Source organism: Mus caroli, chromosome 5 (assembly GCF_900094665.2).
Source record: "Mus caroli chromosome 5, CAROLI_EIJ_v1.1, whole genome shotgun sequence".
Taxonomy (NCBI): Eukaryota; Metazoa; Chordata; class Mammalia; order Rodentia; family Muridae; genus Mus; species Mus caroli.
Window position 1 is genome coordinate 29,387,111 of NC_034574.1, and position 25,205 is coordinate 29,412,315.

General features: G+C 42.4%; 1 protein-coding gene across 5 annotated transcripts in view; it reads left to right on the forward strand.

Annotated features, from left to right (window-relative positions):
• The window catches only part of Fam193a (family with sequence similarity 193 member A), a 125,449-nt gene that overhangs the window by 87,699 nt on the left and 12,545 nt on the right, over positions 1 to 25,205 (forward strand). For all 5 annotated transcript variants that reach the window (XM_021162177.1, XM_029477880.1, XM_029477881.1 and 2 more), the window contains 6 exons: positions 10,236 to 10,434; positions 11,328 to 11,618; positions 13,442 to 13,724; positions 14,431 to 14,614; positions 16,314 to 16,544; positions 17,894 to 18,764. In XM_021162177.1, the coding sequence (XP_021017836.1) occupies positions 10,236 to 10,434; positions 11,328 to 11,618; positions 13,442 to 13,724; positions 14,431 to 14,614; positions 16,314 to 16,544; positions 17,894 to 18,764 (2,059 nt within the window). The remainder of the gene's footprint in view (positions 1 to 10,235; positions 10,435 to 11,327; positions 11,619 to 13,441; positions 13,725 to 14,430; positions 14,615 to 16,313; positions 16,545 to 17,893; positions 18,765 to 25,205) is intronic.

The window sequence follows — 25,205 nt, forward strand, 5'->3', positions numbered from 1 at the left end:
TAGGCCCCGGCATCGTCTCACAAGAGACAGCTATATTTGGGTCCTTTCAGCAAAATCTTGCTAGTGTATGCAATGGTGTCAGCGTTTAGAAGCTGAAAGGATCTTCACCTATCCTAAATCAGATAAGGGACTAATATCCAATATTGATCCATTTTTTTAAAAATTTGTTTTCTTTTTTGTGTGATCGTCTTGATTGCGTGCATATCTGTGAATCTCAAGTGTGCAATGGTGCCTGCAGAGGCTAGAAGAGGTAGTGTTGGATCCTCAGGAACTGGGATTGCAAGCAGCTGGGAGCTGCTGTGTTGGGGTGCTAGGACCCAAATCCAGGTTCTCTTTAAGAACAGCCAGTGCTCCTAACCACTGAGCTGTTTCTTCAGCCACACACTGATCCATTTAAAATACATCTATTGCAGGCCTTTTTATTGTTTAAAATAAAATGCTGTTAATAGGGCTGTGGCTATATCTCAGTGGTAGAGTTCTTTCTGGCATTCAGGATACTCTGATCCACAGTATGGAAGGGGAAGTACGTGCAGTTGATGAAATACTTCATGTATATCTGGTGTGAAAATACTGATTTCTTTAATCAAGCTTGTATTTTATCTTATGGTACCTTATGGAATTGGTTTATATCATTTGAGTTAAGCAGACTTACGTGATTGTAATGGCTATTACTGTTTAAATGCACAGTATGCTAACAGCCCCACAGAGTAATAGTAGAAGGGCCCTCTAGAAACAGGATGAGCTGTTTTGGAATGGCACAAGTTTGTCTTCAGTTCCCCTGGAGGTTTCTCAGGAAGTGTGGTGTTTCAGCATAACCAAGAATCAAAGGGTAGGTCCTATGCTAACCATTCACACTGAGGACTCTGGGCCAGCCCATGTCTTTGTCTTTTGCTGCTTTGTTTAGATTTTGCTGTGGTGAAGTCTTAATTGTTGCTTGTACTATTTAATGTCATGGTTGTTATTTTTGTTTTAAATTACACTCTGGCCATTGTGGCTAAATATTTCATGCATTAAATGTTTAGTGTAAATACTATAAAGATTTAATTTCCTTAACTTTAAGGAAATTTAGATTCTGTACCAATGATATATTTATTTGTTAAGGATAGATACGGACTATGTAAAAGTTTAAAGAAGCTACAAGAAAAATATTGCAGTGAACTATAAAAGGAAAATAAAATATAGGGCTTTTGTCTTATCTGCACAAGTTCCCAGGTCAATTGCCAGCACCACAAAAACAAATGAATGAAATAGCATTGTAGTATAGAGTGCTAGTCACTGAATTACACCTTTCAGGCCTGCTTGCTACTCTTGAATTTATAAGAGTGTTTATGGCCCAGAAGTGAATGTTTGCAGGGTATGGTGGCCCATACCTTTCATCCCTGCAGATGCAGGAGGACCTCTGTGAGCTGTAGGAGAGGCAGGATTACAAGAGAGACCCCATGTCAAAAAACTAAGAGGTGACTCTTCCCTATGAACTAGAGAAGACTGAGTATTCTGCGTTGAATAATCTGTAGAAGGAAGGAACTGTATCCATTTGCAGGCGTTCATTTCCTCACCTTTGCCTGCTCGAATCATCCATTTTTAATAGAAGGAATTGGAGACTCCAACTATGGTAGAAAATTCTTTTATTTCTCTTTGCAGTCCTCTGTTTTTGCTTCACATACTTGTATATTTCATTGTTAGGTTCATGTGTGCTCTTGTTTTATTTTTTATTTATTTATTTATTTTTTTTACTTGTTCTGATATTGTTTTGGTTTGTTGTACTTTTACATGTCTAGGCTTGTTTCTACTTTTTGACTATTGGAACAAATATTTCTGAACATGGATGGATGAACAAGTCTTTCTTTAAGACTCTGCTTTTGATTCTTGGTGAGACTATACTATAATAGTTGGGTCGTATTATACGTATACTTCCATACTCTTCTCCACCTAGACTGTGCCACTTTGCAGGCTTACCTATCTATTGTGCACAAGAATTCTTTCTCGGGCTGGTGAGATGGCTCAGTGGGTAAGAGCACCCGACTGCTCTTCCGAAGGTCCAGAGTTCAAATCCCAGCAACCACATGGTGGCTCACAACCATCCGCAACGAGATCTGGCGCCCTCTTCTGGAATGTCTGAAGACAGCTACAGTGTACTTTACATATAATAAATAAATAAATCTTTAAAAAAAAAAAAAAAGAATTCTTTCTCCACATCTTTACCAACACCTGTGTTGTAATCTTGGGCTTTTCCACCCACTCCCCAGTTCCCAAATAACAACTTGGAGGCCTATTTATGTACAGTGCCTTCTGGTCTTAAACAAGGGCTTATTCCCCAACTAGCGTGTAACTTATGCAACCTTTTTATTCTGTGTCTGCCACATACCTCAGTTTCATACATCCAACTTTCTCGGGGTTCAAGGGGAGTCTCCCACCTCTGACTATCTCCCAGAGTTCCAGTCTCTTTTATTCCCCAAGGAGTAATAGTATTTAAAAAGAAGGTGTGGCCTTGTTGAAATGAAGTGTGTCACTAGGGGTGGGTTTCAGGGCTTTAAAAGCAAGTGTCTCTCTGACTCTGACTTTGGATTAGGATTTAGCTCTCAGCAAATGCTCCAGTGCTATGTGTGTTGCCATATTACCTGCCTGATAATAGACTGCCAATAAATTCTAAGCAAGTCCCCACTTAAATACTTGACTTGGTCATGGTGTCTCTTCACAGCAGTGGAGCAGTAACTAAGACAATAATCAAAACAAAACTGTACACTTGTATAAAATGCATTGCAAAGCTCCAGTCATAAGTCTGTGGCACTGGCAATCAAAGCAGACAAGCAGGACAGGAGCACAGGAAGGAGGAAGGAGGGCAAGGGCATGTAACTCCACACAGCCTGCTCAGCCAGTGTTATGTCACCTCACAGCTATGAGATGGCCACTGTCAAAATAAAGAAAATAACAGGCTGTAGAGATAATCCCTTGTGTACTGTGAAGAAGCATCACCTGTCAATAAAACGCTGGTGGCCTATTACCAAAAGGCAGGAAATAGCAGACGGGAGTTCTGATAAAGAGACTGGAACTCTGGGAGATAGTCAGAGGTGGGAGATTCCCCTTGAACCCCACGGAAGTTGGATGTATGAAACTGAGGAGAGGTAACTAGCCATGTGGCAGACACAGAATAAACAGGTTATATAATTTACAAGCTAGTTACAAGCCCTTGTTTAAGACCAGAAGGCACTGTACATAAATAGGCCTCCAAGTTGTTATTTGGGAACTGGGGAGTGAGTAGAAAAGCCCAGGGTTACTACAGGCTTTGGGTGTCATTGTGGAAGCTGTAGTGCCACAGTGTATCCCATCGTATACCCTTTTGCCCATTCTTCTTTATTTGCAGTGTTCTCTGGGACTCCTCTCAGATATCCTGTTGCCCTGTGTCATGGAAATCCTGTAGCTTTGGATCTGTAGGACTAGCCCCTTCACTCACTTAGCAGTTGACAGATGGAGTAGATGCTGGGGTGGGCCATCTCAAAGCCCTGAAGCTGGGTCTGGGTGGTAGCTCAGCTAGTCGGCTCACCAGTTCTCCCTTACCCATACTAGCAGAGTGAGTTCTCCAGCACTGTCCTGATTAATATATCCAGTGCTGCAGCTGGCAAGGGACAGAGCCAGCTTTTCTACTCTCACGCCCTTGGGATGGACTTACCCGTGCCTATGCCATCAGGGCCAGCTCTATCATGCTGCCGAGGTGAGATGCAGGGACCAGTTCTCTAGGGGCTGATTCACCAGAAACCCCCCAACCAGGGTCAGTTCTGCTCTGCTCCCCTGGCAAGGTGCAAGGCTGGGGGCCATTCTGATTCAAACTATCACCGTTAAGGACTCTTTAATATTCTGTGTGAGTTTAAGATGTTTTTTTTCTGCTTTGAAAAAAAAAATCATTGCTATTGTGGCAGAAAACATGGAAATGTAATATGTTGGCAGTAGTCTTTGATAGTCACTTTTTGTTTGTTTTCTTGTTGTCCCACTTCTTTTGTTAATTCATAAATATTCTATTCTTTTTGTGTTATTTTCTGATTGTTTTTGGTACATAAAATTGTAATTTATTTTCTTTTTTTAATGTTAACCTATCTTGGTGTGGGGCTAAATTCACTTATTATAAGCTCTAACTATTTTTGGTTTTGCTTACATCTGAAATTTTTAAGGTTTTCCTATAAAATTGTATAATCTAAACAATTTCTTTCTTCCTTTCACCCACCTAAGTACCCTGGCACTGGTTACTAATACTATATTGAATAGAATTGGTAGAAATGTACCTCTCAACTCCCTGGGGCCTAATGCTGCATGCTAAGTAGCACTTCCACTTGAGTCTAGCCCTGGGCCTTCTCCACCTAAAGTTCTGTCAGTAACTGTTTCCATTAACATTTATGAGTTGGGTAATTTGAGTCTTGGATTTTTTTTTGGTTGGTTGGTTTGGGTTTGTTTGTTTGTTTGAGTCTATCTTAGTAAAAGTTTCTCAATTTTGTTGGTCTTTACAAAGAACAATCACTTACTCTGTTTCTCTTTGTGAGAACATTCTGGTTGCTTTTCCCAGAAGACCCGAGTTTGGTTCACAGTGCCCATGTTATGTAGCTCACAAATGCTTGAAACTCCAGACTAGAAAAGGCAGTGGCCTTTTCTTGCTTTTGATGGCAGGTGTGCATGTATACAAACTTAAAACGGTATTGGATCTCCTGGCACTCAAGTTAAAAACAGTTGCCCGATATTGGTGGTGGGAATCAGACACATACCTTTTGCCCAAAAGGAAAAGTGCTCACACCCACTGGGATATCTCGCTAGTCCATGATCTTTTGATTCAATTTATTTTCTATGTCATTTCTTATAATCCTAATTATTATTATGATTATTATTTGGACAAAAGTCTTTATTGCCTGGATATGTCACAAACTCAAAATCTTCCTTATGTCTTTCAAACATGCCTAGCTTTTTTGTTGTTAGTAATAAAAGCATGTGTTGCTGCTTAATGTAAACTACCTCCTTTACTCGTGCTTTCTGTGCATCGCATACCTTTTTTTCTTTCATTGTTTTTTTACTCTTTGAATCGTTTTTCTTTAACACTTATTCACTGGGTGGGTAAGGCAGTAGCATCGTGGCACACGTGTGGACGTCAGGAGAAATTAATGGAGCCCATCCTCTGCTTTTGCCATATGGGTCCCAGCAATCAAAAGTTAGCTTACACGGTTAATGAGCAACTACCTTTATCTGCTGAGCCATCGTGACAGACCTATCTCTTCACCTTCAGCTTACAGAGTATTTAAAGTAGAAGCCCTGGTTGGACCAATGGCTCAGGGATACGAGCATGTGCTGCTTTTCCAAAGGACCTAAATTCAGTTCACAGCACTTAACATGGGGTAGCTTACATCCTGCAACTTCAGCTTCAGAGGTAGCCTGGCTTCTGTGCTCCTATGCACACTCTTTCTCTCTCCCCAACACATAATCAAAAGACATAGAAGTAAATCTTTAGGAGTGGATATTTTAGATAAGTGTAGTTGAGTTTCTTATACCTTGTGCTTCTATTTTTATTGATATTTTCATATCACCCATCTTTTTTCTATTTTTATGAAACATAATATTGATAGGAATGATTTTTGAATATATTTAGATTATTATCAACTTGTAGTTGTTTTATATTCATCTTCAAAGGCCTCTGTTTAACTGTATTTTATACTTTTTCAATACATTATGATTTATCAATAATACTTATATTTTAACCCTCTTGGAGTTGCCCTGGGTTCACAGTGCACAATAACCAAATTCCCTTTGAGATCGAACTGTCAGGCCCTCTACACATGGCTCAAGTGGCTTCTAGAAAATGCCTTCTCCGTTCTGCACCTTTTCACATAGCATTTGGTACCTGAGATGACCTCCCAAACAGTCACCTTCACATGAGTTAGGAATATGAGAAACTATTTTATGTTGCATTTATTTATGATCTTTCTGTCTGTGGACCCAACCATCTGACCTATATACTTTTCTTTCTGCCTGAAGAGAGTCATTTAATTTCAGACAGGGCCAGTCTATCACAGGTGAGTTTCTTAGGCTTTTGAACTTTTTATTTCTCCTTTACTTTTTTTTTTTTTGTTTTTCAAGACAGGGTTTCTCTGGGTAGCCCTGACTATGCTGGAACTCACTGTAGACTTGGCTGGCCTTGATCTCAGAGATCTGGATGCCTCTGTCTGCGGGACTCCTGGGATTAAAGGTGTGCACCACCACTGCCCAGCTCTCCTTCACTTTTGAGGGATTGATTTGCTGAATGCACAGTTCTAAGTATGTGGGATTTTCTTGCAGTATCCTAAATATACTTAACTCTGATATTTCCATGTATGCATAGTTTCTGAGAGACCTGTTTTAATTGTTTTCTTTCCAGTTTAGATTAGGCGTTGTGGGGAGATGCAGTGTGGAGACTGGCACATGATAGGGGGTTTGTTATGACCTCTGTGTGTTTCATGTTAGGGGTAGTGCTTGTTTTCCCTCGTCTCAGAGTAGTGATGCCAGTACTAAGGTCTTATTGCCTCTTTACCATCGCTAGGAGGTATTAAAAAAACTCAGAAATGCCAAACTAAGAAATATTTGTGTTAACTTTGTCATTGGCTGGAATTCTGTTGGTCTGACTGTACGGTGGAAGTTTTTTCAGTTAATGGTTCTATATCTGTTGGTTTTGGCTTGCCACCTTCTCAGTCTTGGTATCTGAGCTAGTGTGGGTAGAGACGACTGGATCATCCACTCCAAAGGGATGCAGCTTTATGAAGGTGATTTTGTTTGGATTCTCATCAGAGTTTTTACTTCAAGAATTTTCTTTCTTACGAATTACTTTTTGCCATAAAGTGGAAAACAATTCAAAATTACTGTTAATTGAAGCTTTGTGAATTTGTGGGAAGGGTCTGACTATGTTGGTTAATCACTGATGCACTTACAAAACATAGCCCACAATGGTCCACTTAGCAGACAGCTGAGGTTTTTTTCAGAAGGGACACATTACGCTATTAAGGTTATCAGGTATCATGCACAAAATCATTGAAAAGCAATTTTTTTTGTCGTCTGTTCCCTCACTTTTGCCTTCTGTCTCTGCAACTGGGCCTCCTATTTGTGTAGGTGGGCTTCTGAAGAAGCATGTAAGTAAACTGTGTAAAAGCATGGCCGTTGGACCCCTTAGTCTTCGGAACTAAACTGGTTTCAGCAATCATTTATTGAGCACCAAGTATGTGTCAGGCCCTGTGCTGCATTTTAGGAATACCCAGGTCAGTTTATCCTGGTTACTGTTTTTAAAAGAGAAGGCAAAAACATCATCAGAATAAAGTACCAAATGTTATGGCAAGCCTGGTGGTGTGGCTCAGTGGTAAAACACTTGCCTGGTATGCACAAGGCTCTTGGTTCCGTCCCCTGAACCACAACAGAAGGGACACCTTGTCATGCCTCAGGTAACTTGTGGGTAGACATAGGGTAGGAAAGTAACTTGGGAGAACAGATCTGAATGGAGCACAAAAGTAGAGGGCACTGGAAAGAATGAACAAGGGTCTAGACATGAATGTGGTAAAGGTGAGGAACCAAAGGGGAAGCCAGACAGTGCACAGCTGTGTCCAAGGAGAATCTCAGGCAGCTCTTAAGTAGTTCAGATCCCCAGAGGTGCTTCTGCTCAGATCTCACCCCACATGCTGGACTAGCAAACAGACTGAGGTACACTGGCAGGTATTTCTGTCCCTTAACCAGAGGTTCCTAAATTACCTGTTCTTATCAGCAAATCTCAACAAAGTCCTTCTGAGCTTTTTATTACTTTGTGGAACCAAGTGTCTATCTATTAAAATGTAGTTTCATTATTTTCCTTGCTTTTTGCTCCCTTGGGCTCCCATGCCAAAACAGCTTTTTTAGACCATCCAAACCTGTTACCTCTGTCTAGAACACTTTTGGACCCCAAGCATTTGTTCTGCTTGTCTCCTGTCTCCCCTTCTGTCTCCCGGAGCCCTCCAGGGTAGAGGGTGTTGTGTGTTTTGCCAGTGGACTGGGTGGAGTCGCTGTCCAGCTCTTTGAATGTTAGAATGGGCCTAGCTGGTGGGATTTGGCATAGTCTTAGTACTAGGAATCCATCTTTGCCCTTGCCAAATGCTTCTTGCAGGCCAGGCAGTGTATTCACTTACCAAAACTTCTGGGGTAGCTATTTCCAGATTTCAGATGAGAAAACTAAAGCACAAAAGATTGAGTGATATGCCTGAGGTCACACAGCTACTTTAAAAGGGAGGCTGGGATTTATTTCTAGTTTCTGTTTAGCTCTCATGGACTATGCTCTCCCAGTGGAGCCAGGGATGACTTCTAGGTTCACACACAGCTCTCTCCTTTTCTCACCCCCCCCGCCCCCCATTATATCATCTGTTCTCAGCACCTAACCAGCAGTGCATCCTTGTCTTGCTGATCATCACTGTGCTGTCACAGCCCACCTTTCTCTTAAACTGACCGGACTGTCTTCTCCTGACTACGCCCTTAATGGCTTCCTTGCCTCTTCAGGATAATAACCACACAGTTGCCTCTGGTGTAGCCTCTACTGTTTACATCTAATGGGTCATCCCCCATCTCTTCTCTGTCCTCCTCCTTCCTCCATCTGACCATCCCTTGGTGCAATTGGAAATTCCCTTGAAGTCCTCATACTTGAATCTACAGAATCCACAGATAATTTATGCATCACAAAGAGTGGGATCACCAGGCATTCTTCTAATGCCAGGTCTATAGCTCACCCAGGGCATACTACACTCATTTCAGTAACACTTGATTCTACACAACATTGTCCAGAGCTGGGGTACAGGGCCAAGATTTTTATTTTGGGGGGTTTTTTGTTTGTTTTGTTTTTGTTTTTGTTTTTCAAGACAGGGTTTCTGTATATAGTCTTGGCTATTCTGAAACTCACTCTGTAGACCAGGCTGGCCTCGAACTCAGAGATCTGCCTACCTCTGCTTCACAAGTTCTGGGATGAAAAGCACGTTACCACCATGACCAGCCAGGTCATGATCTTAATGCCCCGTTTTCTTAAGAAGTGACTTTGATTTAGGAGAAGTCAGACATCAGAGTACCAGGCTACAAGTCAATCCTGCATTCTGCTATGGCAGGTGAAGGAAGACGCTAGCCCCCAAGGTGTTAAGTGGGGGGGCTCACCTTGTTACTGGGTTGGATCCAGAGCAACACAGTGTCAGCTTTTCTGGGACAGTATTGTCTTGGCTGAGGCTTGGGAATAGGTGTACAAGAAGAGGTTCCAGAGCTTAGACACAGGTGAGCAAGTGAGAAAGGAAAAGAGGGTGGAAAGGTGGAAACCAGAAAGAAGATCTGTATGCCTAAGCTTGCTGAGCAGGAAGAGGTGGTCGTTATTTCCCTAGGATGTCATGGGGCATGGGAAGACTTCGATTTTTAACTGAAAAGTAGCAGAAAGCTTTCTCAGCATTCTAAGTAAAGATCAGATCACTTGGGCTGCTGCTGTGAGGAAAGAACTGGTTGGTATGAGGGCCAAATCTCAATATAGAGGCCAGCATGGCAGTGCAGCTGTGTGGATGACACAGCCCTTCCAGGACTTCATTAGGTTTCAAGCAGGGAGGGATCTAGGGAACCCAGGTGAGTGCAGGGAGCTGCCAGCAACTTGGCACTCAGTAAATGTGCATTGCTGACTGGCCCACTGATTGTATCCCACTCCCTTTCCCTGGCCTCTCAGGACCTTTCTCAGGGCCCAGGCCAGTTTGCTGATGAGATTGGAATGACTTACTCCCTGGAAACAGGAGCAACTCAGCACCCCAGTTTCAGAGCACAACCAAAATCTTCCTAGCTCTTCAGATCTATGTTGTTCTTTGCACAGATCTTAAGAGTTGAGGGTTAAAGGCCTTACTCTCATTGTTATCAGTACTTCTAACTGATTTGACAGTGTTGATCAGTACAGTCTCCAAGGAAACCAAGCCACAGAACAGCTCTTGCATGTATGAACTACATTAAAGAGTGACTAGACAGGAATGTTAGAATTGGCTGAGTTGTCTGTAGGCATCAGGAACTTTTGGTTAAAGGTTGACCTACATGTGTAGCCTTCTTAAGTAAACCTCCACTCCAGCATTTGTGAGATGTGCTCCCCATGGCCATCAGCTTGTGGGAAGCATACCCCTCAAGGTTTCATCACAGTTTGTCTGTCTGTAGTTGAACTACACAGGTATACAGAATATTAATTTTGATATGTGATTAGAACTTTTTTTTTGTAGGCTTTACCGCCAGCACCTGTTCAGAGTCACACAAATAAGCCTCAGGCATTCAATGCATCTCTTCAAGACCATATTTACCCGAGCTGTTTTGGGAACACTCCAGACTGGAATAGTTCTAAATTTATAAGTCTTTGGGAATCAGAAATGATGAATGATAAGAACTGGAACCCTGGCACTTTCTTGCCAGATACAATTTCTGGTAAGGAATTCATTAAAACTTTCTTAAGGTTTTAAATATCCTGAACCAAGTAAGATGGTCATCCTTACATTACCCAGTGGGAGGCCCTGGGGCCTGGCATCCTACCCACCCTTCCACATCTGTTCTGATGGGTCTGCTGCATTGATTAACAGAGCTAACACTGTCTCCATGCTATCTGCCAGCACAGTGAGCCACATGGTACTGCCCAGCCACAGAGGATCTAGTCTCCAGGGTCTGTGTCTGGCCTGTAGTTCTCAAATAATGGTGACTACCAAACCTCAGCTCAGTGCTTGGAGGCAGAGAGATATTCACACATCCACCTGAATGCTGTGACTCAGGTTCCTATTTGCTGATTTCTATATTGACCCTAAAGGGTTCTCTCCCCTCTAACAAGCACCTTCTCCCCAGTTGCCTCAGTTGTCGAGGTTCAGCTGTTACTTCAATCTTAGATCCAGAGGCATCTGGGAAGAGCTGTTACCCACACCTCACTGTCTTTAAATGGCCAGAGCCCTTGATCAGTCACTGCAGCCCAACCTTGAATATGCTCAGAACAAAGCTAGTCCTGATATTCCTGATCTATGCTTGAAGGGATTTCTAGCTGTGTGACCTTAGACAAGTTGCTTAGCCTTTCTGAGCCTCAGTTTCTTCATCTTTAGGATGGGAATAGTATTTCCAACTTCAAGAATGGGTTTCAAGGCATTCAGTGATACTGAAAAGCACCTAGCACAGGAATTGGCACATAATAGGTGCTCAATAAACCTTCTATAGAATAAAAGCATCATCCCACAGGAGTTCTGGTTTTAGTAGCAGCCCCAGTGTTAGCATGTTCTTTAGTGGGTATTGCTAAGTGCTGTTTCTCTTAGAAGCTTTAATTTTCCCATTCTTCTCCAAAGGAAATGATATATTGGGGCCAGTGCTCTCAGAAACAAGACCTGAAGCCCTTCCACCTCCACCCAGCAATGAGGCTCCTGCAGTTTCAGATATCAAAGAAAAGAAAAATGCTGCAAAAAAGAAGTGTTTGTATAACTTCCAAGATGCTTTTATGGAAGCAAATGAAGTTGCCATGGCAAATACAGTTGCCATGGCCACCTCCTCGGCCACATCCTCTGTGTCATGCACAGCCACCACAGTGCAGTCTAGCAGCAGTCAGTTCAAGGTATCGTCCAGAAGACCGCCTTCCATAGGTAAGAACCCTGAGCCTTACAGCTCTCACGTGTAACACCACCCATGTTGCTACTCTTCAGCCTTTTTAGAGATGGAAATGGAACAAACCCCTCAAAGGTGCTTGGACTCAGGAGCACACCCTGTGGATTCTAGTTGGAATTTCAGTTGCCATCAAAATAAATACCCTTGGTTAGAGTTGCTGAGCTCTGTCTATGTCTTGTGTCCAAACCTGTCTTCTGTGCTAGGCACAGATCATTGCTTTCTGGGCATAGCTACTGCTAAGCAAAAGAGAATCTGTGCAAGTCAATAAGACTAGCCTGCTAACTCTTAACACTAATTACTTATTGATAATTAGAAGGGACCTCAAAGCAAGGAAATGTTTATAGAGACTTGGGACAAATGCCTCAGGACATGGAAGCCAGTTGGTACCTCATCAACCAAAGTTGAGGCAATTTGAACATCAGAAAGAATCATGATTGTTCTCCTTTCTGGGAGGAATCCCTGAAAATGTTCAGAGGCTCCTACCATTGACAAACTCCTCTTTACAGAAGCATAGATTGAGTAGAGAAACAGTTACTGTGCTTCAATCAGCAGTCTATTGGCTGATATAAGTCAGCCTAATCAGGGACTATTTTTGTTACTTTTCCTCTTGTTGTGACAAAATACCCTGAAAAAGCAACCTAAGAAAGAAGAGGTTCTATCCATTCTGCCAGGGAAATGAGTGGAGCAGCTGGTCCCATTGCATCCATAAACAGGAAGCAAAGAGCTAGTGGTGAGTGCATGCAGAAGCTCAGTTCAGTGTCTTCAGAGGATACAGTCCAGGCTCACCATCCAGAAAGCTGTTCCCTCACAGTAAATAAAATAATCAGAATAATTCTCTATAGGCACGCCCACAGGCCCACCTCCTACATGATTTCATCAAAGGGATGTTTCTTTTGTTTGGGGGGAATGGTAGATGAGATAGGGTCTCTCTATGTTAAGTCTAGGCTGGCCTCAAACCATAGCAATCCTCTTGCTTCTAAGGCTTGTACTGTAGTACTAAATAGATATACCCCCCATCTGTGCATGTGCGAGAGGCGGAGCGGGAGGGGGGGGAGAACGAGAACACATGCACCCACTAGAGTGCATCAGCCAGATCTTCACACTTGCTTCACAAACATGCTATCATTGAGCTACATCGCCAGTCCTTCAGGGGATGTTAAGAACACTGGATATCAGTTTGGCAAACAACATTTCCATGGAGGCTGATCCATTATGGGGTAACTATGTGAACCCCTCAGGAAGAAGCTTGGAGCCATAATCCTGACAGATTTCAAATGGAACAAAGGGCATAAATCTTCATCTAGCTTAACTTTATGATATTCCAGTCTGAAATGGTTCGCCCAGCTGTGGTAATGACCACACTGTGGGCAGCTGGCCTCTGTAGAATTATCTGCCTTGAGAAAGGAAAAGCAGAGCAGCAGCTGGATTAGTTGAGAAGCTGTGATGAACTTGGTAAAGTTAGGATCTTAGATTCAGATTACATTTGGGATTAGAACTCCAGGCCTGTGAACACTGGTGTGCACAGTGGAAAAGCACAGGTTTTCTATAAAACTCTCCAGTCTCAAGAGCTCAAGCTAGAGCACAGCTTACTCTAGATGGCAGGACCAGATCTAGTGTGTGTAGAAAACAAAGTAAATGTGACCAGTCATATGGGTGGCCTTCAAAGTTTCTCCAGGTCTGAACACCCCCCAACACCTCCCCCCAAATAAAAGAAAGTGAGGGAAAAAGTAATTAAAAGCAACAAAAATGTTTGTTTTCTTCAGCCAATAGCAGTCTCTCTTTCTTGTATCTCTACATGTAGGTGATGTTTTTCATGGCCTCAACAAAGAGGATCACAGACATTCAGCACCTGCTGCTCCAAGGAACAGCCCCACAGGCCTAGCCCCCCTCCCAGCCTTGTCTCCTTCTGCACTCTCTCCAGCTTCTACACCTCACCTTCCAAACCTTGCTGCCCCATCATTTCCCAAAACTGCAACCACAGCCCCTGGGTTCGTGGATACACGCAAGAGCTTCTGTCCTACCCCTGTGGCACCCCCGCCCTCCACAACAGATGGCTCCATAAGTGCCCCTCCCAGTGTCTGCAGGTGAGCCACAGAACCCAGGTCCCTGAGCGGAGGGTTGGGAGCCATGCTGCACTAACATAGCTACAGACTGTGCTCTGGGTCCAGGCAGGTAACAAGTCCAGTGCAGAAGAAAGAGACCTCACCAACAGAGGCCAAGGCCGTGGAGTTGGAGAGGCTCCAGTCTCACTCTCAGCCTCTAGTTCTTCAGAGGAAAGAACAATGGCCCGACTGCCAAGACCAGGGTCAGGGATGCTGACTATCTCCACTGGTGGCATTAAGGGTGTGCTGTGCCTTGCTTGTATTTTTTTTTTTTAAGTTGTATCTGCTATACATTGGGTAGAATCTGCAGAAATTTTCCAAGATGTACATACTAAAACTAATACCACACACAGTGATTTTTATAAAAGATAATTTCTGTCACCTTTGAACTTGCCTGTTAGAAACATGTCCTTTGTAATCCCCATTATGGAACCAGTGGTCTCAAGGAAGTCAGAAGAGTCCTGTGTCCATCCATTGGCACTGTAGGTGTGCTATGACTACTGAACACATGTCTGCCAGAGCCCAGTCATTGTATTCTTGACTGATGGCACATGATTCTCTGACTCCAGAGCCATGAGCTCTTTTTGCTGCCTTGGTCTGAAAAATGAGCAGAACAGAGGGTGGATATGAGGAATAATTAGTGCCTCCAGTGTAGCTTCTTGCTAATGAGCTGTATGTGGTTTTGCAGTGACCCTGACTGTGAAGGGCACCGCTGCGAGAATGGGGTCTATGACCCGCAGCAGGATGATGGGGATGAGAGTGCAGATGAGGACAGCTGCTCTGAGCACAGCTCCAGCACCTCAACTTCCACCAACCAGAAGGAGGGCAAGTACTGTGACTGCTGCTACTGTGAGTTCTTTGGACATGGCGGGGTAAGTGCATGATATCAGGGTGTTATGACCTGACAGTTGTGTGACTTGGTAAGTCTTTGGCAAGAATTGTGTGTTAGATATATTTTTTGTTATTTTGAATTATATGTAGGTGTGAGTATCTGTATTGTGGGTATGTGTGATGTCCTGGAACTGGAGATACAGATGATTGTGAGCTGGGTGCTAGAAATTGAACTTGGGTCCTCTCGAAGAGTAGAATGTGCTCTTAACCACTGAGCTATCTCCTTAATGGGTTGTTTTTGTTGCTGTTGCTTTGTTTTTTAATCATTTATTTTTATTTTATGTGCGTTGGTGTTTTACCTTCTATGTATATCTGTATGAGGGTGTCAGATCTTGGAGTTACAAATAATTGTGAGCTGCCATAGAAGTGCTGGGAATTGAGCCTAGGTCCTCTCAAGAACAGTCAGTGTTATTAACAGCTGATCCATCTCTCCAGCCCGCTAGTGGGTTGTTAGAATTGGACCAGTACTTCCTGGGAATAAAGGGTGCAGAGGAAGTTATAAGGAGAGTGAGAGGATAATGGGGTGACTATGAATAAACTGTTTAAATGTATGAGCTTTATAGGTGCTTCCATGGATACTTAAAGAGACAGGATTTCATCACTACAGCTTTTCTATTATCACTGTATTTTTGTTGTTGACGGTGGTTTATTTCTGCTTTTTGAGATATTTTCTTCATATTTTAGGCTGACCTTGAACTAGTTACGTGGCCAGGCTGGTCTTATGCTTTGTGCTCCTCGGTGCTGAGATTACAGAACTGAGCCACCTACCTGTTGCTGCTGCAACTTTGTATTTGTTTATGAGATTTGTAAATAGTCAATGAAGTAGGGTTATAACCTAAATCTCACCATAGTTTATCTAATGCAGTTTGTGTGAATAGTGTGACCCCTCTTGTTGGATGAGTACAAAAGATACAGTTACACTACATGCTTCAGCAACTCTCCAGAGCAGGAACTGTACTCATGCAACCTGTCCATGGTCCCTAGCAGGGGTAAATAAGAAGTGAAGGCATATGGGTGTTTTGTTTCATTTGCTTTGTTCTGTCTCCATTTCCTTAAATATGTGTGTGATTTTTAATAGTAAGGGATGTGGCAGTAGGAATGAGAACCAGGTGTTCTTCCTTTTGTTCCCCTTTTAACACTGAAAAGGAAAATAAAGATTGCTGAAGAGAATAAGATTTATCAACATCAAAAAATAATCAGCGTTAGGGATTTAACTCAGTTATAGAATATTTGCCTGGCCAATGTAAAATCCTTGGTTTGGTCCCCAGCTCTGGTGGTAGGGAAGATAAACTCACTGTACTAAATAAAAATATACATATAAATATGTATACTGCTTTTCAGCTTTAAAAATCCATTTGTATATGTTTTGCTAGATTTTCACAAATGTATACCAATTGGAAGATAGTTAATAAATTTCATCTTTTAGGTTATATAGTAATAATTAGGCTTTGCTTTTTTATCCTGTCACTCAAGTTATTTTCTTAATTTTTCTTTCACAATGATTATATGTAAGCATATATTATTATAATCAACCTGAAGGCATATATTAAGTTTTAAGCATATACTAAATATTTAAGTAAATTTTTTTGAAAAATGGGTATTTTTAGAGATATATTCTGAAATTTGTTATATTCAAAGTTGTTAAACTTTAGGCCTAATTTATTTATATTTTTACCTTAGCCTCCAGCTGCACCAACAAGTAGAAATTATGCAGAAATGAGGGAAAAACTTCGTTTACGCCTGACTAAGAGGAAGGAAGAACAACCCAAGAAAATGGAGCAGATCTCAGAACGGGAGGGTGTGGTTGACCATCGGAGAGTGGAGGATTTGTTACAGTTTATAAACAGCTCTGAGGCCAAGCCAGTTAGTAGTAGTCGGGCAGCCAAACGAGCAAGGCACAAGCAGAGGAAGGTAAGTGACAGCCCTCCCTACCAGGGCACACAGATACGAAGCTAGGGCTGCTTGACATGCCTGCCCTGGTACTCTAGGAACCTGTCTGTTGCAGAAGGCCTGAACTAGCACCTGTACCACTTTGTCTTCTCCCAAAGTATTGAGTTTGTAATAGGCTTTCATGCAGCCTGCTCTGCCTGGCCAGTGGGACAGCAGCACTTACTTTTGTAGGAACCTTTCTTCCAAAGAGACAGAAGGAAGAGATTTTGTGATGCAGAGTAGATGGGACTCTGAGGTCTAGAAGCTGATAGATGGCCTTTAGTAGAAGATAGAGCTCTAGCCCATGGTGCCTGCAAGCCTCTTCCCAAGACAGACTTCCCACATTCTTGTTCTGACCCACAGGCCCATCTACTTGAAGGACAGCTCTTAGCATCAACATTATAAAGGGTAAGGTTAGGCAGCTTCCTTGGTGTAAACTTCTGAGAGCAATTTTCACTCCCCAGAAACTTGACAGGGCTTTTCATAGCACGTCATGAAAAGTAGACATCTATTTGCTTGGGTTTGGGGCCCTGGAAGGATCTGCTCTGTGGTCTAGAATCATTCGTACAATGACATTGATGAAACTTCTTTCCATCAGGTTGGAAAGCAGAAATGCATCGGGGCTACTTTGCTACGTGAAACTGAATATTTCTGAAAGCTCTTGTGTAGTTCAACATGTATTGCGACTTTTATCTGATAGTGTGGGAAGGGACTTTCAAATTTTTGGACACATTTTGTTTGTGTCTTACTTATGCAGGTCCTTATTTCAGGTTCAGCCCTCACCTGGACAGCTAAGTCTGTCAGGAGCTCATGCAATCAGAAAGCTGATTCCTTGCCATCTATATAGAGAAATGGTCAGACGGTCTATGGGTGCTGCACGCACAGCACAACTGCTGGTCTGACTACTCCTGGTACCTACTTCTTGGTCAGAGGCTAGCCACCTTGTTCCCAGTAAAGTAAGCATATGCTTGGTAGGTAGATGAGATTTAACAGTTCTTTTGGGTGAAATAATTACAGGTAGATATGTTGAAGTTTTTGTTACTGCCTCTTTCAAAGTTTATTTTTCAATATATGATTGATATCTCAAGTTTTTAGAGTAATTTTTTAAATTACATTTATATATGTGTGGAGGGGAGGCCATCATAATTTGTGTGTAAGTCATAGGTCAGTGTTTATGGGATGATTCTTCACCATGTGGTTCTTGGGGAATCAAATTCAACTCACCAGGCTTGATGGCAAATGCCTTTACCTGCTGGGCCATCTTAGCAGCTCTGTCAAGTTTTGGAGTTCTTACCATGGTCTAAAGCCATCTTCTCTTTTGTTATTGGCAGCTGGAAGAGAAGGCACGCCTAGAAGCTGAGGCCAGGGCACGGGAGCATCTGCATCATCAGGAGGAGCAAAAGCAGCGGGAAGAAGAGGAGGACGAAGAAGAGGAGGACGAGGAACAGCATTTCAAGGAGGAATTTCAGCGGCTTCAGGAGCTTCAGAAGTTAAGAGCTGCAAAAAAGAAGAAAAAGGATCGGCCAAGTAAAGACTGTTCCAAGTTGGACATGCTTGCTAGAAATTTCCAGGCAGCAACAGAGTCTATCTCTAACTCTGAAAACATCCACAATGGCTCATTTGAACAAACCGAAGAACCAGAAACCTCATCTCACTCCCCTTCCAGACACATGAACCACTCAGAGCCCAGGCCAGGGCCTGGAGCCAATGGGGATGCTACAGACCCTGTGGACCCCAGAGACTCCAAGCTTCTGCTACCTAAGGAAGTCAATGGGAAGCAGCACGAGCCTCTTGCATTTCTCTTGGACATGATGCATCATCACAAGGAGGGAAATAGCAAGCAAAAGTTAAAGCAAACCAGCAAGACCAGCAATGAGCCAGCCAGGAAGCCCACAGAGCCTCCCAAAACCACAGAGGTACAGCTCAAACCCCGGGCCCAGCCAGAGTTGAAACCTAAAGTAGTTGACCTTGCTCTTCTCACAGAGCAGAAGAGGGAGGAGAGGAAAACCAACAGCAACAACAACAACAAAAAGCAGCTGAGCCACATCAAAGAGGAGAAGCTGAGCACTGTCACTCCTGAGCCACCCTCCCCCAGCCAGCTCCTGCAGAATGGCAGGCTGATTCTGGCCAGTTCTCCTCAGCCCAAGGGCAAGAATAAGAAAAATAAAAAGAAGAAAGGAGACAGAACCAGCAGTTCACTTGGTAAATAAAGATCACAAGGGAACTGTTCCCAGCCTTAGCTGGTGTGGTCTGTGTGTGTGAGTTCTCGACAGGCCCCTGCAGGCGGGATGTTGCTCATCTGTGACTTTTCCAATAATAATACTTGTAGCTGCTATATTACGATTTTGAAATAATTTTAGGCATATAAAGTGCACTTTTTAAAAAAAAATTTGATTTGTGGTTAGTTGAAAACATAGGTACAGAACTGGAGAGGCTAAGGAAAGTGGCTGCTGTAACATCCCTCCTATCCTGGGTCATCTTTGGGTGAGGTTATGTTCACCTGTTTCTAATACCATTGTGTTGATTGTTCCTATCTTATAATCAGTAAGTTTCCATGTCTGTGTCACAGTGAGTTTCCATGATATCCAGTGCATGACTTGTGTTCTCAGACATCCTTGATTAGTAAGAACTTGTTCCGATAGTGACTTACACAGGTCTAGAACATTCTTGAAGTAGTTGCAGAGGATTTTGTCTTATACTCCAGAGAAGTATGAACTTCCTGCTTTGTACATAAAGGTGGCATGCTGCTTACTGGCTTACTCCTCATGGCTTACTGAACTTGCTTTCTTACAGTCTCCAAGACCACATCCCAAAGGTAGCACCACCATGCAGTGAACTTGACCCTCCCACAACAATAAGCAATTAAGAAAATGCACTACAGGCTTACCCATAGGCCAGTCAGATGAGATCATTTTCTCCTCAGTGAGATTCCCTATTCCAAAAGTGACTCTAGCCTATATCAAGCTGATATAAAAATATCCAACACAGACCTTTTTCTTGTTTTGTCTGTTTGTTTGTTTGTTTGTTTTTGTCCTTAACTAGAATTTTGTTGTTTGGTTTTTAAGAGATTTTTATAAATTAGGAATACGAGTTTTTCACCTCTGTTTGGTGCTGCCAAAATTTTCTCCTGGTTCCTAAGTTTCCTATGAACTTGGTTTACTGGGTTTTTCAGCCATTTGGAAGTTTTCTTGTTTACTTTTATGTAGTCATTTTACCAATCTTACATTGTAAGTCTTACATTGTAAACTGCCTTTAGAGTTTGATAATTGTTAGTCTTATTCTGACACCAGGGTTAGGGAGGAATACAAAATTTCTCTCTAGTGTTTGTGTAGTTTCTTCTTCCTCCCCTCATGTAGATCTTAAACATGTTTGAGGGTTTTTTTGGGGTATGAGATGAAGTGTGGGTTTATTTTTCTCTTTTCCCAAATGCTTGCATAATTGTCTGGAGAAATTTATGAGGAAGCTCTTCCTGCCCCTGTGGTCTATAGTGCTGCTCTTCTGCAGTGGTTTTCATATGCCCTGGGTCTGGGTCTGCGTCTGGGTCTGGGCTCTGTGTTCTTTTTTGTGTTCCCTGCTCTGAACTGTTATTTTTAAGTCTCCCATTTACAGGTTTTATAGGTGCTTCTCTTATCTCTTAGTTGCTGTTCTTCGTATTTGGATGCTCTTCTTTATACCTTACAGTGAGTTGAGATGTAGGCACTATGAAGTGTATACTATATTCTGGAACTTACTTTTAAAATGGATAAAGTCTCTCAGTGTATTTAATTTCCAGTGCTGGAGTTGAAGCCCAAGGCCTATGCATATCAGAAAGGCACTGTATCCCTGAGCTTCATCCTTTACCACAATACATTTTATGTTAATTACATGTTATAATACTATTTTAATATATTTTATTACATTATTACTAAATATATTTTTTTAAGTCTTAAAATATGTTACTCAAATCATATTTATTGGGCTGGAGAAATGGCTCAGTGGTTAAGAACACTGACTGTTAGCATTTTGTCTAAACTCCACCCCCACAGTTACCTGGCAACAGCCAGGTATGCTCCTCCCCACAGTTACCTGGCAACAGCCAGGTATGCTCCTCCCCACAGTTACCTGGCAACAGCNAGTTACCTGGCAACAGCCAGGTATGCTCCTCCCCACAGTTACCTGGCAACAGCCAGGTATGCTCCTCCCCACAGTTACCTGGCAACAGCCAGGTAGACCTATAAAAGGGACTGCTTGCCCCTCCCCCCCCTTGATCTCTTGCTTCTCTCCTGCTTTTCCCTTACCCCCTCTCTCCTTGAGTTCATGGCATGGCAGTCTCTACTTGTCTACTCTGTCTCTCTGCCTTTCTCTGCCTCTACTACTCTCTTATCTCCCCTCCCCATGCCCTGAATAAATTCTATTCTTCTATACTATCCCATAGTGTGGCTGGTCCCTCAGAGATAAGGGATGCCTCAGCATGGGCCTTCTGAGACACCTCCTTCCCCCATACCTCACAGCACCCCCATAGAACATATTCTTTCCCCCTTTATCTTTTTATAAACACATCATATGGTACAGAGAGATATATATTCTATAGGAGTGTGGTGAGGTATGGGGGAAGGGAGGTGTCTCAGTGGGCCTATAACAAGGCATCCCTTCCCCCTGAGGGACCAGCCACAGGACAGTATAGTATAGAATAGAGTTTATTCAGGGCATGGGGAGGGGGATTAAGAGAGGAGGATTAGGAGAAGGGAGGGACGGGGAGAAAGGGAGAGAAGTAGAGGCCAGCCATGGCCATGAGCATGTGGAGAAGAGGGGTGGGGGAAGAAAATGGGAAGAGAAGAGGAAGAGCAAGAGAGAAGCAAGAGGAAGAGAGGGAGGAGGGGACAAGCAGCCCCTTTTATAGTGGGTCAGGCCTACCTGTCTGTTGCCAGGTAACTGTGGGGTGGAGTTTAGACAGAATGCTAACACTGACTGCTCTTCCAGAGGTCCTAAGTTCAATTCCCAGCAACCACATGATGGCTCGCAATCATCTGGAATGGGATCTGATGCCCTCTTCTGGTGTGTCTGAAGACAGCTACAGTGTACTCACATACATAACATAAATCTTTTTTTAAAGAAAAAAAATCACATTCATTTCTATTAGACAATGCAGCCTCACTGGTTGATTATATGAAACTTTTTTATGTGTGTGTGCTAACTTCACATCTTTTATTTTAGTAAATTGCTTCATTGTTCAAGTCTTGTCTTTCACAGGAGTTTACTGGAGAAGTTATATGCCTGTAGACAAGGGTGGCAGATGTGCTTTTCCTACACACACACACACACACACACACACACACACACACACACTCTCTCTCACTCTCTCTCTGTCTCTCAGGTTGCTGCTGTTTTTGTTTTGTTTGTTTGTTTTGTGACAGGCTTCCAACTTCCTTTGTGGAGTTTAGGGTGACCTTGCACTTCTGATCCTCCTGCTTCCACCTCCTAAATTCTGAGATTACAGATGTGAGCTACCATTCCCATTTTCTACAGTTTAGGGATTGAACCTGGGAGGCAAGTCCTCTACCAACTAGCTATTACCAGCCACACCCCTCCAGTTGTTTCTTTTGATTTGTTTGATTTTGTTTCTTGGTTTTTGTTTGTTTATTTTCAAGATAGGGTTTGTTTGTGTCACGCTGGCTGTCTTAGAACTCACTCTGTAGACCAAGCTGACCTTAAACTCAGAGATCACCTACCTCTATGTTGGAACTAAAGGTGTGTATCACCATTCCTGGCTTATAAATTTCTTTTGTTATTGTTGTTTTGTCTAGTATCAAGGTGAAACTAGACTCAGAAGTGTTTAAAAAGCCTTCTTCTTCTATTTTATGGAATAATTAAAAGTATTGGCATTAGTTCTTTGAAATCTGGATAGAATTCTGTATGAATCCATCTATTTCTGGAATCTTTCTAATGGGAACTTTACTACTGTTTCAATCTTATGGTTGGTTTTAGATCTATTTGAATTATTTCTTTAGTCTTGGCATGTTGTATATATCTAGGAATTCATTCATTTATTTGCATTTTCCAATTTAGTGGAATGTATCCTTAAGATTTTCTGAATTTCAGCCAAGTGCTGGTAGTATGGGTCCATGTCTTTAATCCCAGCACTCATTTCGATTACAGTGTTATCTCCTTTTCCCCCCCTACATTTTACTAATTTGTGTCTTTTTCTCTAGCTGCCCTCAGATTTACCTGCCTCTGCCTCCCCTCCTGAGTGCTGGATTAAAGTCATATGTGACCATGCCCAGCTTGATTTTAATTTTTTGTGTTTATGGATATTTTGCCTATATGTGTGTCTATATGTGTGCTTGGTACCTGTGGAGGCCAGAAGAATGTTAGGTTCCCCTGGAACTAGAGTTACAGATGATGATGAGCTGCTGTGTGGGTGCTGGAAATCAAACTCGGTTCCTCTAGAAGAGCAGCCAGTCCTTCTAATCACTAAGCTATCTCTCCAGCCGTTAGGGGTTTTGTCTGTTTGGGTTTTTTTGGGGGGGACGGGTGGGTTGTTGTCTGTTATTGAGACAAGGTTTCATATAGTTCTGACTACCCTGGAATTCACAGGGATCTGCTTGCCTCTGCCTCCCCAGCACTGGGATTACCGGTGTGCACCAAAACACACAGACTCTCTCCCAAGGCTTGTACCTCTAGTTGTTTTCTCTTACTGAATCTTATTCTGCTAGAAATGGTTGTAGTGTTTCCCTGTTAACTGAGATGCTGGCTCTAGGGCTAAGGTCTCACCTAGCATAATGCTAGGACGGGAGCCAGTGACTCTTGACATTCTTCAATGTCTTTGTGAGGAATAGGTGTTGAATTTTATCAAGGTGGGGTTTTTGTGGGTGGTTTTTTTCTCCTCAGAACTATTTACAATAATGTTATTGTTTTAATTTTCCAACATTAAACCAACCTTAAATTCCTGTAATAATTATCATTTGCCTTGTGTTAATTATATTCTTTGGTTGAGGTTCTATTTGTTGTTACTTTATTGTCTTGATATTCATAGGTTTGTAACTTTCCTTTTTGTTGCCGTTTTTAATTACTTTGCTGTATTTGCACAGGGCGGAATGGGAGTGTCAATCAATAATCTTCATAAAAGAAATTAGAGGGCATTTTCAGTATCCTCATATTTAGTTCTGGAACACCTTCAGGCTATATTGGAACTGTCAAGGCTTTAGAAGTTTGAAAGCATTCTGTCTGTTTCCATTGAAATCTTATCATATTTCTTCAGGTAATGTGGTGAATTTTGGAAGACTACTTTCCTTTAGTAAGTTTTCAAACTTTGTATACATTGTTTGCAATGTATATACATGTGAGTGCTTTCTCAGGACAGGCTTTTTCTGTGGCCCATACTGCAGTGCCAAGGCTGCACTCCTCTGTGGCCCTGACATGGGACCTGTCACTTACATTTGTTTTCTTCTTGCCATTTCACACTCTGTGTATTGCTTTTGCGTAAGTTAATCATCTGTGCCCTTTGTTAGGGTTTGTTGTTGTTGTTGTTTAACTCAGATTTTCCCTTTTCCCCTTCTTCCTTTTTAGTTTTCTGCTCTTACCTTTATTTCTTTTCATGTGATTTTTTCTGTTTTGCTGTTTTTTACCTTGCTGTTCATTGTTTAACTTTTTAATTTAGAAATTTAATTTGGGGCCAGGTGTGGTGGCATTTGCTTTTAATCCCACCACTCCAGAACCATAAATTTGTGAGTTCATGGACAGCCATGGTTATGTGAAAGAACTGTTTCAAAAAAAGAAAAGAAAAGAAGAACTGTCATTTGTTTTCATCCCTCTTCCACCTTTATTGATAAAAGTGTTTGACACTTGGGATTTTCCATCAATTGCTATCATTACTTTAATTGTATCTCAAAGACTCCTTTGAGACAAAGTGGCTCAAGCTGCTGCACACTTAGTGTGTTACCCAGCTGGCTTCTAGCTCTGCTGCTGCACACTTAGTGTGTTACCCAGCTGGCTCCAGGCTCTGTTGTGCCTCCTCCCCGAGTTCTGGGAGCACATGCTTGTGTCGCCACGTTTGACACTGGGTCTGACAGGTTGTTTAGAAATGTTATGGTTTCCATGTTGTTGGCTTTCTGTGTGCATGGTTTTTTCTTCCTTTTACCAGGTAGCATATTTGCAGCTTGGGTTTCTAGGTGGGTAGGCCTATTGCTGCTCATTTTTAGGTCATGACCCACCTACCCACCCCTCCCCACCCCCCATCATGGTTAGAGTGTTTGGGCATTTCTTTCTCTGGAAATGTTCAGATCTCTCCACTTATAACCTAACATACAGCTTTCTCCTATTAGAACAGAATACTTGAGATAATCAACTTCTAAAGAGGGAAGGCTTGTTTTGCACTCAGTTCTTAAGATTTTAGCCTCTAGTCAGCCCCATTGCTTTGAGGCGTTTGGTGAAGCAACACATAATGACAAAAGAAATCAGTTCACCTTAAAATGACTGGGAGGCAAGAGATGTGGGGGCGGGAGCAAATTGCCACTCTTCCTTCAAGAATGTCCCCCTGTGACTTGACTTCTTCCCTAAAGTCCCCACTGGGGAACTCTTCCCATAGCCCCTTGACCTTTGTGGGACCCCTGCAGTCCTATTGTATGTGCTTTTTTTTTTTTTTTTTTTTTTTTTTTTTTTTTTTTT